This window comes from Hyla sarda, chromosome 1 (genome assembly GCF_029499605.1).
Source record: "Hyla sarda isolate aHylSar1 chromosome 1, aHylSar1.hap1, whole genome shotgun sequence".
In the NCBI taxonomy this organism is placed as follows: domain Eukaryota; kingdom Metazoa; phylum Chordata; class Amphibia; order Anura; family Hylidae; genus Hyla; species Hyla sarda.
In genome coordinates this window covers 91,418,311-91,435,583 of record NC_079189.1, presented here as the reverse complement: position 1 = coordinate 91,435,583, position 17,273 = coordinate 91,418,311, and the positions used below count along the sequence as shown (strand labels likewise).

General features: G+C 47.7%; 1 protein-coding gene across 2 annotated transcripts in view; it reads right to left on the bottom strand.

The window, feature by feature from the left end:
• Nucleotides 1–14,687, bottom strand: part of SLAIN2 (SLAIN motif family member 2) — a 52,348-nt gene extending 37,661 nt beyond the window's left edge. The window contains exon 1 of one of the 2 annotated variants that reach the window (XM_056557601.1): nt 13,908–14,687. In XM_056557601.1, the coding sequence (XP_056413576.1) occupies nt 13,908–14,455 (548 nt within the window). In that variant the 5' untranslated portion in view covers nt 14,456–14,687. The remainder of the gene's footprint in view (nt 1–13,907) is intronic. The other variant, XM_056557606.1, reaches the window with a different exon arrangement.
• Nucleotides 14,688–17,273: the final 2,586 nt, after the last annotated feature.

Genomic DNA, 17,273 nt, shown 5'->3' with positions numbered 1-17,273 from the left:
TAAACTCCTGTTTATCCACACGCGGCTTTTCCTGTTACCTGCTGGGGGAGGGAATACCACTGCAGTTCGAGCCAAAGCCATAAAAGTATACAAAAGTAATAGAAAATATAATGGAAGGACTAATACTTCTTTCTACTGAATCCACTTTAGCTCAAAAACTGGTGGCAGACTTCCAGAAAACACCAGGAGAAAAAAAAAAAAAAAAAAAACCTGTGTGGAAACCTAGCCTTTGGGTACGTTCACATGGGCGGATTTATTTGTAGGTTTCCCGCTGCATATTTGAAGAGGGGCGGGCTCTTCACTGTGGATTTTCCACAGCAAAAATCTGCTGCAGACAGCCATAAAGAGCCCGTCAACTTTCAAATACGCAGCAGGAAATCCAAAAATAAATCCGCCCGTGTGGATGCACCCTTATGGTTTCTAATGGTAAAAGTAATCATTTTATTTTGAACACAACACTACAAGAAGTGATTTTCAATCCAGCAAGTTCATATCTGCCCATAGATCCAGGGCAGTGTTCCATTTCAGCCTATGTAGCGACACATACAACTTGCACTAATCATTCTCAGATGCTAGACTTGCGCCAATCCTAAGAATAACTTGGTTGTGGTGGCCAGGATGGCAGAAACAGCCAAGCAGGTTGTTCTATATTGTTTCCATAGCTTAAATAGAAGTTGATGACACAGCTTAGCATTGAAAGCATAGCTTGTGGGGCTACACTGTTTCCACCTGTCACCAAACTAAACTTTTAATATATTGTTCCTTATGTAATTATAAGACACTTTGCTATTTACTTGCTGTTAAAATTCTCAATCTTTACATGTTTTAATGTGATTGAAAAAGCGGCCACTAGGTGGCTCTGTTCTGTTCCCTGCACAAGTCAAACAGTTAGTTCGGTCTCTTCCTGGACTGGCAGGAGACCAAACTCGAAGTGCATGCAGGGCATTGCGAGGCACAGCTCTCACAGGCTTCAGTGACGTCGCACCTGCTGGGGAACACCCACTTTCTCCTGCCGGGAGCTCAGACAATGAGCAAGGGGAAAGGTATGATTCACAGCTTTTTAAAGCTCGGAAACATTTTTATGGGCAGGAGGGGTGTTGGGAGTAGTTAGGGAATATAATCGGAGTTAGTTTAGAAAATATGGTTTAATGACAGGTACTCTTTAAAGGGAGTGCTCCAATCTCCTTAATCATGTCTCTGTCTACACATGGCAGTATCAACATGTTTGCAATGGGCTTCATTTACCAAACTTGCATGGCTCTGTAGATCACTCTTATCTCCCCTCTTGTTGACAGCTGGTAGCCATGGTTCCTGTCTACCAGCTCTGCTTTAGAAGCATTTGTGACATCACTCCCTAGTCAGAGCGCCTGACAGAACATCAGGCTCCCTGCTCAGGCTTATCTTGGCACATTTATCATGTCTGTCAGTGGCAGGCATAGTACTTAAGCTTGGAAGCCATCAGGCACAGAAGCAGATTACTTGCCTCTGACCCCAGCCCCACCCACCAGCAATCCCAGGAGTGTGAGCAGACAGCAGTAGCAGAGAGGTAATCAGGGGAGATGAGACAACCCCTTTAACACAGAAAACCTGTGGTCTCAGACATTGTGATTTGTCTGAATGCTTAGGGTGCCCTGAGTTTAGTGGTATTATTTTATTACTACGCCCCCCCACCACCCCAATTCTGGAGAAACTAGGGGTTTTGTACCCGATCTGAAGGTGTACCCTTCATTACAATACTGTGTGCTGATGCTGCATTGAGGGGCTTGGATTTACATAAAGGGGCATCCTGGAGCCAGCTGTGTGATCTCAGGCAGAAGGATGGTATGAAATGTATGTGATCTTATACCATCCTGTTATGGGCAACTGCATCACTCTTCCTTTACACAAATTATAATAAATCTCCCCCATAATGTCTAAAGAGGCCACAGATCAAAGCCATCTAAGAAAGGCTGTTTTTAGATTCCCGGCTACCTTTGGCTGCCACAACCAGGCTGGAGGTGGGCACCCATCATTCTAGAGATGGGTATGGGCCCTAGACTTAGGACATTTATGGCATATCCTGTGAAAAAAAAGTCAAATGTCTGAGATAGGAATACCCTGGTAATGTGAAGATCAGATACCATCTAACTTAAAATAGTTAAATAAAATAAATAGTATGTAATAAGAGCTTTGAGGACATTCTACGTCACTTTTGATACTGAGTAAGTGTGTCCAAACCAGAACCTGATGGCTCGGCTGTTGCTTGCTTTAGTCTGCATATAAAAGTGCCCCAGTTGCCTGGCAAAGACCAGGATGAGAGTAAAAGGTCTGCTAGAACTGTATTATCCTTTATCAGGCGCCCAAAAGATTTAGAAAGCAGAACTAATATATGCAGACTAAAGCAATCAACAGCCGAGCCATCAGGTTTGGTCACATCATTTTGCTCAACACTAGTTACCATTATTCTTCATTGTGGGGACAAGCTCTGATCTAAATTGACAAAATGTAATGTACTAACAGTCAGAATTTACTAATCTGCTTTACAGATGGAGGAATCAAAACACATTCCCCTGATATACAATCTCACATTTTAAATGAGAAATCTCAGAAACAACTTGTATTGTGGCCACAAGATACACCCAAATATAAATTAGAAATCATTCAGCTGCCATAGGCCCTTCCTGTACACCATGAAAAACACTGGAGCGATCGGTGGCAGATCCACCAGCGTTCCCAGTGACATGTCTTGGCATTGCTGAGGCCGGCTTACGTATGTCTACAGTGAGAAGTCTTTACATTAGCTCATAAATAAGAAATCTGCTGATGCAAATGACTCCTAATGTAACCTCATCCGGTAAGTATTGTACTAATGGACTGGAAGTATCATTTACAGCATCTTAGCCTAGAACACCCATAAATATGAGTCACCATCACCCGCGGGCACGGCTACAACGCCATTATCATCATCATCTAGCTATAAAGAGCAATATGCATCAACTAGTGGAGGGGTAAAAATAAAACCTCAAAAAATACAGGCTACGCGAGGAAAAAGGTGACCCCGCCCAAATAAGCTCACTCTGTAAGGCTCTGTTCACATCTGCGTTGGTGGCATCTTTGCAGATTTAGCCATATTTGATGGGAAGAATATCTCCGCAGACAGCAATATTCAGAACAATGGACATGGGACTGATAGACCTCAAACAAAACCAACACTCCGCCATAAAGAAATGGAGAAAACTTAAGACAAAAAGAAAAATTAAATGGACAGAGGTGTGTACAGAACAGACAGTAAGATGGAGTTGTCACACCCTTTGCATTTAACAGCTTCCACTCTTATGGGAAGGCTTTCTACAAGATTTTTAGGCGTCTTAGGGAATTGAATAGCATTTATGATGAGCGGGCCTGGCGAGCAATTCTGTTCCATTTCATCCCAAAGCTGTTAAATAGAGTTAGGGTCTAGTCACACGGCAGAATTTTGGCTTGCGGAATTCCGCCTCAAATGAAAGCCAATAGACTTCTATGGGATTCCACACTCCAATTCACACTTCTGAATTTCTGCAAGCGGAAAGTGTGAATGGGAGTGCGGAATCCCATAGAAGTCTATAGGCTTTAATTTGAGGCCGAATTCTGCCGTGTGAATAGGCCCTTAAAAAGGGGTACTCCACTGGAATTTTTTATTTTTTTTATTTTTTTAAATCAACTGGTGCCAGAAAGTTAAACAGATTTGTAAATTACTTCTATTAAAAAATCTTAATCCTACCAGTACTCATCAGCTTCTGTATACTCCACAGGTATTTATTATGTTTTTGAATTTCCTTTCTGCCTAACCACAGTGCTCTCTTCTGACACCTCTGTCCATTTTAGGAACTGTCCAGAGCAGGATAGGTTTACTATGGGGATTTGCTCCTACTCTGGAAAGTTCCTGACATGGACAGAGGTGTCATCAGAGAGCACTGTGGTCAGACAGAAAGGAAAGTCAAAAAGAAAAGAACTTCCTGTGGATCATAACAGCAGCTGATAAGTACTGGAAGTAATTTACAAGTCTGTTTAACTTTCTGGCACCAGTTGATTTAAAAAGAAATAAATAAAAAATGTTTTCCAGTGGAGTACCCCTTTAAGGTCAGAACTTTTGGACCAGTCAAGTTCTTCGACACTAGCCTTTTTGGACCATGCTTAGTGCACTAGGACACAAAACTAGCCAAATACAAACTGTTCCCCCAGTTGAAGCATACAGTGGAACTAGGAGGGCTAAGCCTGAAAAACAACCCCATAGAATTATCCCTCCTCCCCTAAACTTTACAGATGGCACACTGCAGTCACGGAGGCTTTCTTGTACATCGGCTCCAGTAAAGTTCACTTTAGGCATAACATTTAACTAACCGAAACAAGGAGAAAACATAACTAAATAGAATTGTCATTTCCAAAACTACAATTCCCTTTCATAGAAAAACAAAGCGAGCAATGACTTCTCTCCAGTGCGGTGTGCCCTTATAATCTGGACGATGGGATCAGAAAAAACCCTAACTGTTTGCCTCCCCCTACACTGGATTTACTGGCTATCAATAGCTATAGACGGCTTAAGTCACACCCAAAATATTCACCCGCAGAAGCTAAATTGGGTAGAAGAGAAGAGGGAATGCCAGGTAAACAGATAAACAATTAAACTCAGCATGTGTGGGGCGACAGATTTGTCTCTGTACAGGTACCCACACATTATAGTGGACAACCTCCAGCAGGACAATCCTTTGTCAAATGAAATTTAAAGGGGTATTCCAGGAATTTGATTACCTCTCTATCAACTGGCTCCAGAAAGTTAAACAGATTTGTAAATTACTCATAAAAAAAAATAAAAAAAAATCTTAAATTCTTCCAGTACTTATCAGCTTCTGTCTGGCAACAGTGCTCTCTGCTAACACCTCTGTCTCAGGAACTGTCCAGAGTAGGAGCAAATCCCCATAGCAAACCTCTAAAGCTTTGAGACAAGCAGAGGAGTCAGCAGAGAGCGTTGTTGTCAGACAGAAAAAGAACAACTCAACTTCGGCAGCTGATAAGTACTGGAAGGATTATGATTTTTTATTTATTTAAGTAATTTGCAAATCTGTAACTTTCTGGAGCCAGTTTAAAAAAAATATATATATTATACATGTATGTTATTGTATATATTTTTTTGTTTTGTCTGGAATACCCCTTTAACTAAATCCTTTTAGACATTTGATAGCGAATAGTGATGGTACCTCCATGACAGGTGACCTTTTGCGCTTTTCTTCTACCATTTCTTTTTACTATGTACTATTTCCCTTTTGTTCGTTTGTTTTTATACAGGGGGCAGTGGCAGGCTGCACTGTGGGCTACTTATATACTCCTTTTCCACCCTTTGCATGTAAAGCATTTATTCTTATCGTACCATGGTCTTGCTCAAAGGCTGCACATCCTGGCATGTAAACAAATGACTATGCACCATGGATCCCTGGATAGTTTTCTCCTGCACTATGCGGACTCATTTCTTTATACCAGTGTGACTCCAGCTGTTGCAAAACTACAACTCCCAGCATGCCCGGACAGCCTTCGGCTGTCCGGGCATGCTGGGTGTTGTAGTTTTGCAACAGCTGGAGGCACCCTGGTATTTACAGATCAGAACAAGCGTTTCATTTATATTCTAAAGAAATCATTTTTTTACAACTTACGGTTTCTCTTTTCAGCACTTTGTCATGTTGCTGCTAAATAACACAATCCAATTAAATATGAACAATAAGGCCATACAGTCATGTCTGCCATAACCACTTTTTCAATTCCAAAAGTGTGCTGAGTAGTCTGCACTCCCCGATAATTTCCCATGTTATACCATTAGACACCAGCTAAGCAGCTTTCCATAACAGATTAATGCCTCAGACTTCATAGGATTACCTTTCCCTTTTAGGTAGAGGTGGTTCTTCCAAAGCCTTCCGGAAAGTAACCCTTGTTATCCACCCAAGTGTGGGACATCTTAGGAACCTACATAACATGCAGCGATGACAGATTTGTGACTGAAGGATCAGCAATAAAAGGGAGGTTTCCTGGAATAGACACAAGTGGCTAAAGCTGAAAATCCAGGAGAGGCGTTCCCCTCTCATCTATATGGGTGCCGCCCCTGGACAGAACATGGGTACCAGTTGCCAGAACCCACTAGGAAAAAAAAAAGTCAACAATATTGTCAAGACCCCTGCAGATCACCCAATCAGCGAAGACCATATAGATAAGACTGGGGGCCCTATAGTAGACAAAAGTGGTTGAGACTGAGCAAAGAGTGAGGGATACAGCCAGCCCATATATCACAGGGGCAGCCAGTAAGCGGCCCTGCATTCACAGGGGGCGGCCAGTAAGCGGCCCTGCATTCACAGGGGGCGGCCAGTAAGCGGCCCTGCATTCACAGGGGGCGGCCAGTAAGCGGCCCTGCATTCACAGGGGGCGGCCAGTAAGCGGCCCTGCATTCACAGGGGGCGGCCAGTAAGCGGCCCTGCATTCACAGGGGGCGGCCAGTAAGCGGCCCTGCATTCACAGGGGGCGGCCAGTAAGCGGCCCTGCATTCACAGGGGGCGGCCAGTAAGCGGCCCTGCATTCACAGGGGGCGGCCAGTAAGCGGCCCTGCATTCACAGGGGGCGGCCAGTAAGCGGCCCTGCATTCACAGGGGGCGGCCAGTAAGCGGCCCTGCATTCACAGGGGGCGGCCAGTAAGCGGCCCTGCATTCACAGGGGGCGGCCAGTAAGCGGCCCTGCATTCACAGGGGGCGGCCAGTAAGCGGCCCTGCATTCACAGGGGGCGGCCAGTAAGCGGCCCTGCATTCACAGGGGGCGGCCAGTAAGCGGCCCTGCATTCACAGGGGCGGATTACCTGTGGAATTTCAGCAGATAATTTGTAGAGATGAGCGAACTTACAGTAAATTCGATTAGTCACAAACTTCTCGGCTCGGCAGTTGATGACTTATCCTGCAAAAATTAGTTTAGCTTTCAGGTTCTCCGGTGGGCTAGAAAAGGTGGATACAGTCCTAGGAAAGAGTCTCCAACCCACCGGAGCACCTGAAAGCTGAACTCATTTATGCAGGATAAGTCATCAACTGCCGAGCCGAGAAGTTCGTGACAAATCGACTTTACTGTAAGTTCGCTCATCTCGAATGATTTGCTGTGGAAAATCTGCAAAAGATTTTGCCAATTGACTTCAATGGGCCCAAAGGAAAATCTGCAAATCTGCCTCTATTGCAGATTTTCTGCTGACTCATTGAAGTAAATAGTAGCAAAATCCTCTGCGGATTTTCCACAAATATGCTGTGGAAGTTCCGCAGGTAATCTGCCAGTGTGAATTAACCCTTAGGATACGTTCACACGAGCGGACCCACAGCGTATTTTACCCTGTGGATCCGCCGGATGGTGGCTTTACATGTGCCTGCTCGGAAAGGCAATATGCAGCTACGAGCAGACAATGCGATGTGCGAGTGTGTGCAGTATACTCGCACATCAGGGGAGCTCTCAGCCTAGCTCATGGAGCAGGGGGATCACAGCACGCATGCACTGTGACTCGCACATCCCTTCAGTGTGTGTCTGCGTGTATGGCCGCTTCGAGCAGGCACATGTAAAGTCACCATGTAGCGGTCCTTCAGCTGCAGATCTGCAGCATAAAATACGCTGTGGGTCCGCTCATGTGAACGTACCCTAAGGGTCTAGTCACACAACAGAATCCGCTGGTGAAATGAAAGCCCAATACACTTCTATGGGATTCCGCACTCCCATTGACACCGCAGAAATCCTGCTAATCCGCAAGTGGGATTTCTGAGGTGTCAACGGGAGTGCGGAATCCCATAGAAGTGTATTGGGCTTTCATTTCAGGCAGATTTCTGCTGGGTGAATAGACCCTACATGTCCAACCTGCTGTCCACCAGGGGTTAGATCGGCTGAACCTGTATTATCTATGATAGTCGGACCTGGCTTCTAAGTAAGGCTACATTCACATCAGGTTTTTGGCATACGGTTGCCGTATTTGTTTTTTGGTTTCCCCAAATGGGAAACAAAAAAAACTCACACAACCGTATGTATTTTAATGCTCAACGCGTTTTGCGTTAAGTGCAACGTTATAAAAAAAAGTTTTTACATCATAATGAAAGATCCTAAAACCGGACAGTCCCTTTCTTAAAACCACGGGAAAAAATAAAAACAGGCAAGATCCAAACTGCACACATCCGCATACACGTGTGTACGATTTTATATGGGATGTCAATTAATATGTTTTTTCATATGGTTGCATACGGTTTTCATATTTAAAACCCACTATTGCAACCGTATGTAAAAAACGTGATGTGAATGCACCCTAAAAGGGAAGTCATCATCAGAAAGACCAACAGCACACACAGCAGTTACTACAGCCAATGTGAACACTGCCAGAGACATCACATCCATAAAGTCATGATGCAGGGCAGACAGCGATGGAGAGAGACAAGTACTGGCAGGTGTTACGTTGCATTGGACCGACATTTGTCAGCAACAAACTGAAGTGACTGCGATGGAATTGAATGCTGCCTTTCCAGTCACCTCATCACTAGAGATGAGCGAACTTCCAGTAATTCGATTCGTCACAAACTTCTCGGCTCGGCAGTTGATGACTTTTCCTGCATAAATTAGTTCAGCTTTCAGGTGCTCCGGTGGGCTGGAAAAGGTGGATACAGTCCTAGGAGAGAGTCTCCAGCCCACCGGAGCACCTGAAAGCTGAACTCATTTATGCAGGATAAAGTCAGCCGACGAATCGAATCACTAACTTCGCTCATCTCTACTCATCACCATTATCACACCAGAGAACAGCCTGACCCATATGGCAAAAGATTATACATAATATCTAATGCCAAATCACAATCTGCACATAGAAGAACTGGTATGATATGTCCTTAGATCAGGGATCCTCAACTTGTGGCTCTCCAGCAGTTAGAGAATCACAACTCCCAGCATGCCCTATAGGTTTTGGAGATACAGGTTTGGGATCCCACCTTAAGTTTATGATGGTGTAGACTTCTATTACAAATAAGGAAAAGGGGCCAATGAACCCCATATAGCATCACTTAGAGGTGCCCCAGGTTAAAGGAAAACAATCACCCGTTCACCCAAACTAAACCAGATACACCGGGTTGTAGTGCGAGTGAACAGGAGACCGATGCAGGGTCAATGACCTATATATACACATACCTGCAGTCCGGTGCCCGGTCCCTCTGAAGACCGGCTTCTTCCAGCACGGAATTGCACACTGGAGGCGGCCCACCGCCTGGATTTCAACATAAATCTGTGCTGGTCACGTGAGCGCTCAGTAACATATCTGGTCAAGACCAGTATATGGAGGGTAAATTCAAATAGTTTCCAATAGATTCCCCTAGGGGTAATCCAAAAATACCCTAATTCCCCATATACTTTAAAATTCCCATAAGCTTTATTTTGTTAGAATTTCTACACACTATTTAAAAACTATAGTGCTGAACACCCTTATTGCTTTTATTAGATTTGTTAAACTGTTAGAGAGCTCTCCAAGGTTCAGTACTTGTGGTTATACGGTCTAAGTGTGCCTGCAGGTCACACTGTCTTCTGTATTGGGGCTCAGCACTTTATACAGTGACCCCCCCCGACCTACGATAATTTCAACATACGATGGCCTCTCAGAGGCCATCACATGTTGAAGGCAGCATCGCATAAATGGCTATCCGGCAGCGCTGACTGCTTCAACTGCGCCAAATAGCCGTTTACGGCGCCCCGTGTGGTCCGCTGACGATCACTTACCTGTCCTCGGTGCTCTGGCGCATCCTCTTTGGGATCCCCTGCATCGTCGGTGCTCTCCATCGTCATCACGTCCCTGCGCACGCCGTCCCGTCATCCAATAGGAGCGGCGTGCGTAGCAACGTGATGGCGGTGACGGAGAGCGAGGATGCCGGGGAAGCAGAGGCCTTGCCGGAGCGTCGGGGACACGGCGACACAGATGGAAGGCGACATCAAGGGCAGGGGTGATGGTCCGGAGCGGCGGGGACAGGCGAGTACAACTTCCTCTACCAGTGGTCTACAACCTGCGGACCTCCACATGTTGCAAAACTACAACTCTCAGCCAACGGCTGTCCGGGCATGCTGGGTGTTGTAGTTTTGCAACATCTGGAGGTCCGCAGGTCGTAGACCACTGTCCTATACTTTACATTGCACGGATCCCTCAACATATGATGGTTTCAACAAACGATGGTCCTTTTGGAACGGATTACCACCGTATGTTGAGGGACCACTGTACTCCTAACTCTGCACCCCCCCCCCCCCTCGACATGTTTCGCTACATAAGTAGCTTTATCAAGAGGCGGCGGGCATCTAAGCGTGGGCACCGTGTCAGCTTATTTATAGACTCCGCTTGTGACATCACTGGGGAGAGCATGAGCGCTCCCCATCCAATAGAATCTTAGGATTGTATTACTGCTTTGTTGTATGGTCTGTTTGTTTTTGATTGCCCTAATGTTCATTCAATCAGAGCTTTGTATTCTGTAATAACCACTCCTCTAACCACGTCACCACTCATTTGCTGACATCCAATCAGCGCATTTGTTTACCTCCTAACGTCACTTGCGCACTCTTGGCTGCGCGATTACTTTTTTCATTATTGCTGCCGGTGAGTGTTAATCTCGTCTGCACAGTCACATATGCGCAGGCAGTCTATCACTCTGGCACTATCTGCGCACAGATCATGTGCGCGAACTCTTAGGTTTATTTGGTGTGGTTGTACTGCGCATATCTGCGTGCGCAAACACTTTGATTTCGTTCTTGCGCTTCTCTGTTATTAGGTATTACCCTCCATTGCTTATGAACTGTTTCTGAAGGATCACTCAGTAGGCACAAGCGCTCATGTGACCAGCACCGATGAATATTCAAATCCAGCCGGCGGCCCGCCTCCATCTTCAGAGGGACCGGGTGCCGGACTGCAGGTACGTATATAGGTCAGAGACCCCGCATCGGTCTCCTGTTCACCTGCACTATAGCCTGATGTATCGGGTTTAGTGGGGGTGAACGTTTTCCTTAAACATTACTTATTCCCTACCCACCAAAAAGATCTTCAGTATTGGGCCTCAAGTTTTTGTTGTGAAGTGGCACCCATGTGCCTAGCTGTTGTGTTCATTTTATATGTGAGCTGCTGGAGGTAGCCAAGTGTTGTACTTTACTATCTTCAGTAGTTCCATAGACAATGAATGGAGCGACTCACCGCTCTAATCATAAAGACCCTGGGACCCTGTTCTGGAGATCATAAGGGGGTCCCACCAGTTAGCCCCCTTGTGATTGACACATATCCCCTATCCTATGAGCAGGGGATAAGTAATTTAAACTCCTAATACCCCTTTAATGGGAATCATTCACCAAAAAAATGTTGCTCGATCTACCAGTATTGAGTAGGTAAGCAAATTGATATATAATTTTGTATAAAAAAATCCTTTATGCATCGTACGTTAGGAGTCTAGTCAGCAGGTCTACAAAGAGCTGTCAATCACTAAGTGGGACCGCCCATTGGACTCCTATGCAGACAAGAAGCTTAGTTTTCAATGAGTAAAACAACTTAAAAGGAGATATCCAGTGGTGAAAAACTTATCCCCTATCCTAAGGATAGGGGATAAATTTCAGATCGCGGGGGGTCCGACTGCTGGGGCCCCCTACGATCTCTTCTACGAGGCACCAAAAGCCCACGGGGCGTGTTGACCACTGCACAAAGCGACAGCTGACACGCCCCCTCAATACAACTCTATGGCAGAGCCGAAGCGCTGCTTTCGGCAATCTCTGGCTCTGCCATAGCGCAGTATTGAGGGGGCGTGTCGGCCACCGCTTCGTGCAGTGGTCAACACCCATTTTCTGGCCGGAGAGCCTGGCCCCCGTACAGAGAGATCATGGGGGGCCACAGCAGTCGGACCCCCCGCAACCTGAAACTTATCCCCTATCCTTAGGATAGGGGATACGTTTTTCACCACTGGATATGGACAAAGTGTCAGTATATTAGTGGTCTCCAAACTGTGGCTCCCCAGATGCTGCAAAACTACAACTCTCAGCATACCCAGGCATGCTGGGAGTTGTAGTTTTGCAGCATCTGCAGTCACAAATTTGAATACCACTGCTATATATCAGGTTGCTCAGCTCCTCCTGCTCTATAACATGGACCCACAGAGAATAGCAGTTTTTTTTTTAACCAAAACATGTTCTTATAATGCACAAAAAGTCCCCAAAGAGCAGTATAAGGGATCCTACGCTAAGGTCCTAGTTGTACACACAAAAAGGAGCGTATATGGACCAAATAATATCATGAAAGTAACAAACTTTATTGATACATAAATGCAAAAAATGGCATACATCTAAAATCATTTAAAATGCATAAGGATAGAAAATCGGACATGTAACTCCATGACACAGAAAGAAAAGGATCTGGAGTAAACTCCAAATGCTTCAGCAGTGCGGTGAGGCTTCTTCCGGGGCGCCTCAGAAGAAGCTTGAGTGGCGAAAAGTCGGGTGACGGGGTCTGGGTCTCTTTTGTCCACTTGGTAATTACCTTTTGTCGCACATCTTACCAATACCTAACTCCTTGCTTTTTTTTATTCTTTCCTCTGTGCTACCTGCCATATATTTCCTCATGCATTTACTTGGGCGCCTTTCTTAGTTACCCTAATTTATGTGTGGTACTGTGGGCTGTCTCAGATGGTTCAGTTTACTTATAGGGGTACTCCGGCACTTAGACATCTTATTCCCTATACAAAGGATATGGGATAAGATGCCTGATCGCGGGAGTCCCGCCGCTGGGGACCCCCGGGATCTTGCACGCCGCACCCTGTTAAAATTGATTACTGTCGAACACGGGAACGGAAGAATCGTGACATCATGACTCCGCCCCACGTGTGACTTCACGCTCCGCCCCCTCAATGCAAGCCTATGGGAGGGGGCATGACAGCCATCACACCCCCTCCCATAGACTTGCATTGAGGGGGTGGGGCGTGAAGTCACACGGGGGGCGGAGTCATGATGTCACGATTCTTCCGTTCCCGTGGTCGGGAGCCAGAACCTCCAGCACTAACGGAAGCAGATACAGGTGGGTGCTGCATGCTATACTGCGGGGGTCCCCAGCGGCGGTACCCCCGCGATCAGACATCTTATCCCCTATCCTTTGGATAGGGGGTAAGATGTCTAGGGGTGGAGTACCCCTTTCATTTTTGCACCTCACCACACTGAAGCATTTGGAGTTTACTCCAGATCCCCTTTCTTTATCTCCGTGTCATGGAGTTACATCTCCGGTTTTCTATCCTTATGCATTTTAAATGATTTTAGGTGTGTGACAGTTATTTTGCATTTATGTATCAATAACTTTGTTACTTTCATGATATTATTTGTCCAGACAGGTTGTTATAAGATGAAAGGATGAGGAGGTGACTAGTATCAGCCGGTCAGATCACTTCTAGACATCACCAATAAATCACCCAAAGATGTGGCAGCAGCTCCTAAACTGATGGCACATAACACTGCTGAACTACAACTCCCAGCATGTCCAGACAGATGCACCTGTAGAACAACCACCATGTCATGTCATCATGGCTCCCCAGCTGTAGTAGAACTACAACTCCCAGCATGCCACATCATCGCACATGTGGCTTTCCAGCTGCTGCAGAACAACTCCCAACATGCTCTGACAGAAACCACTTTGGCTCTCCAGTTGTTGGAACACTACAACTCCCAGCATGCACTGACCACCACATGTGTGCCTTTCCAACACTACAACTCCCCGAATAGCTACAGGTTGGGGATAACCAATCAAATGTCAGGGTGACTTTCTAAGAGTTTGGTTGTCACATCGTAGTAAGAGGTGCCTGTGGTGACGTCATAGGTAGCAGTGACGTCATGTGACAGCTGCCATACACCCTGGTACCTACCAGCTCTCCTCCTCCTCGAAGTCCACCATGGTCTCCAGCTCGTCCGGCCGGAGCGGCACCACCTGGTCCAGCAGGAGCCCGCTCTCCGCCTCCTTCCTCCTCTCCTCGGCTACCGCTTCCATGAACTCTTCCCAGGCGGCTCCGTCTCCCCGCCCGCCCGCAGGCCCGGGGCTCATGCTGCGGCCGCCGGTGCCTAGGAGCAGGACGGAGGCGGGTGCAGGGTGCGCGGAGGGCTGCGGCCGGGGAGCCGGGGGCAGTGTCACTGTTCTCGGGGAGTTGGGGGCATGTGCGGAGCGGGAGCGGAGCTGCTCGTTTTGCTTCTCCAGCTTCTTTACCAACTCCTGCAGCTTCCGCACCTCCAGGTCCGCGTTCATGTTGGAGTTTACGTCCTCCATGATTGCACACCGGTATGGTCCGTCCGTCACCCCGTACAGGCTCAGCCCCGGCTGGAGCTCATCGCTCGCTTTACTTCCACCAACTGCCACTCTTTGCCAGCTAACCACGCCCCGACGCGGCCAAGCCAAGGGCCACACCTCCGGCACGTCCATTCCACCAATCAGCGCACGGCCCACAGACCTGTAGCGCTCGCTGACGTCACCACGTACCCATGGAACGTGGCAAAGAGCACTCTTTACAGCTTCTGTGTTTAATTGGTTTTAAAGCTCCGGAAGTGGCTAAGTAGCCATGTTTAACACTGGCAAACGAATGCGTTGATGTGATTGGGTGGAAGCGCTGATGTCATGAGAACGGGAATGAAGTTGAGAAAAACTTTACGGGGGAGATCTATCTAAACCTGTCCAGAGGAAAATATGCTGAGTTCCCCATAGCAACCAATCAGATCGCTTCTTTCATTTTTAACAAGGCCTCTGCAAAATGAAAGAAGCAATCTGATTGGTTGCTATGGGCAACTCAGTAAGTTTTCCTCTGGGCAGGTTTTGATAAATCTCCCCCTATGAGCCAAGAACCAGGCTGAGTGCTGCTGACTAGAAATGACCCCCCCCCCTCCCCCAACACTTTCTATTGCACAAAACAAACAGTAGTGATACATAGCTCCTAGGGGGAGTTGTATCAAAACCTTGTACAGAGTGGAAGAGTTGCCCATAGCAACCAATCAGATTGCTTCTTAATTAAAAAAAAAAGCCTCTGAAAAATAAAATAAAAAATCTGATTGGTTACTATAGCCAAGGCCGCCACTCCTCCACACAGGTTTTGGTAAAGGAACAGTGGAACATTTGCCCATAGCAGCAGATCCCCGCTTTCATATTTCAGATGTCTGTTTAAAATATTAACCCCTTAAAGGAAAACTGTCATATGTTTTGTCCTGCACTATCCACGGGTACCTGTGGATAGTGCGGGAGACGCTGAACATTTTGAGTCCTACCTTGCCCGGATCCGCTGCGCCGTTCGCCCGTTATAGCTGGTTTTCGGTATATTCAAATTAGCTGCTAACTGGCACGGGCGGGGTTACTGCCTTCAACTGGCACTGTGACGTAACCGCAGCACGGCCCACAGCACCGCCCGGCTGATGAATATTCATAGGTTGTCTTACACTCTCTGTCTCATCTCGGCCCAGTTTTGGACAATACTGCACATGCACCCTTACTCCAGCGCTGCTCCAGATGAATGAAGCAACGCTGAAGACCGCTTCCGGGTATAGTAGGAAATCCCTCGAATGAGCAGTATCTTCCAGGACTCGGCCAAGATGACACAGAGAGTAAGACAACGTATGAATATTCATTAGCCGGGCGGTGCTGCGGGCCGGGCGGCGGTTACGTCACAGTGCCAGTTGAAGGCAGTAATCCCGCCCGTGCCAGTTAGCAGCTAATTTGAATATATCGAAAACCAGCTATAACGGGCGAACGGCGCAGCGGATCCGAGCAAGGTAGGACTCAAAATGTTCAGCGTCTCCCGCACTATCCACAGGTACCCGTGGATAGTGCGGGACAAAACATATGACAGTTTTCCTTTAAGGACACATGTAAATGAGCAGTAAGTAACTTCATGCACAGTGCCGTAAGTTTATGGCTGTCACGGTGCCGGCTGGCAGGAGGTGGATCCTCTGTGCCAGAGAGGGATTGGCGTGGACCGTGCTAGTGGACCGGTTCTAAGTCACTACTGGTTTTCACCAGAGCCCGCCGCAAAGCGGGATGGTCTTGCTGCGGCGGTAGTGACCAGGTCGTATCCACTAGCAACGGCTCAACCTCTCTGGCTGCTGAAGATAGGCGCGGTACAAGGGAGTAGACAGAAGCAAGGTCGGACGTAGCAGAAGGTCGGGGCAGGCAGCAAGGTTCGTAGTCAGGGTGGATAGCAGAAGTTCAGGTACACAGGCTTTGGACACACAAAACGCTTTCACTAGGCACAAGGGCAACAAGATCCGGCAAGGGAGTGCATGGGAGGAGGTCAGATATAGTCAGGGACCAGGTGGAAGCCAATTAAGCTAATTGGGCCAGGCACCAATCATTGGTGCACTGGCCCTTTAAGTCTCAGGGAGCTGGCGCGCGCGCGCCCTAGAGAGCGGAGCCGCGCGCGCCAGCACATGACAGCAGGGGACGGGAACGGGTAAGTGACCTGGGATGCGATTCGCGAGCGGGCGCGTCCCGCTGTGCGAATCGCATCCCCGACGGCCATGACAGTGCAGCGCCCCCGGTCAGCGGGACCGACCGGGGCGCTGCGGAGAGAGAGACGCCGTACGCGCTCCGGGGAGGAGCGGGGACCCGGAGCGCTAGGCGTAACAATGGCGAGCACAGGAGCTGCGTTTGCTTCATAGTTGGTGAGTTCTGGCAGCTTTCAGCAGCCGAGGACTCACCGATAATGATGGACATCAGCCATCATGAACACCTCACCATAACCCTCTAGATCAGTGGTCTTCAACCTGCGGACCTCCAGATGTTGCAAAACTACAACTCCCAGCCAGGGCCGGTTTTAGGGGGGGGGGGGCAACCTGGGCAATTGCCCAGGGCCCCCATGTCCAAAGGTGCCCCCTGAACTCTAGAGGAACATTACTGCGATTTGCGCAAAATCACGGTAAAATCGTGGCAAAAATGCGTCAGACTACAGTAATGTGAGAGTGGCCCTGTGGGAGCCCGGGCTTCAGAGAGCCCACACTGTATGGTAAAGGACCTTCCTGACTATGTCATCGCAGGTCCTTTACCATACAGTGTACAAAGAGGAGGAGGTAATAGGGAAAAGCATGGGGGGAGGGGGCTGTGAGGAAGGTGGGGAGCAGTGGCGTTGCGACCGGGGCGCGGGGCCCGCACCAGGTGACACCATCCCGATGGGGGGACACCAGGTACGCCCCCGGTCCTCACTTGCGCTGTCTCTGTACTAGCAGCCAATACCACCCATCCCCCCCACCCCCCATCATCA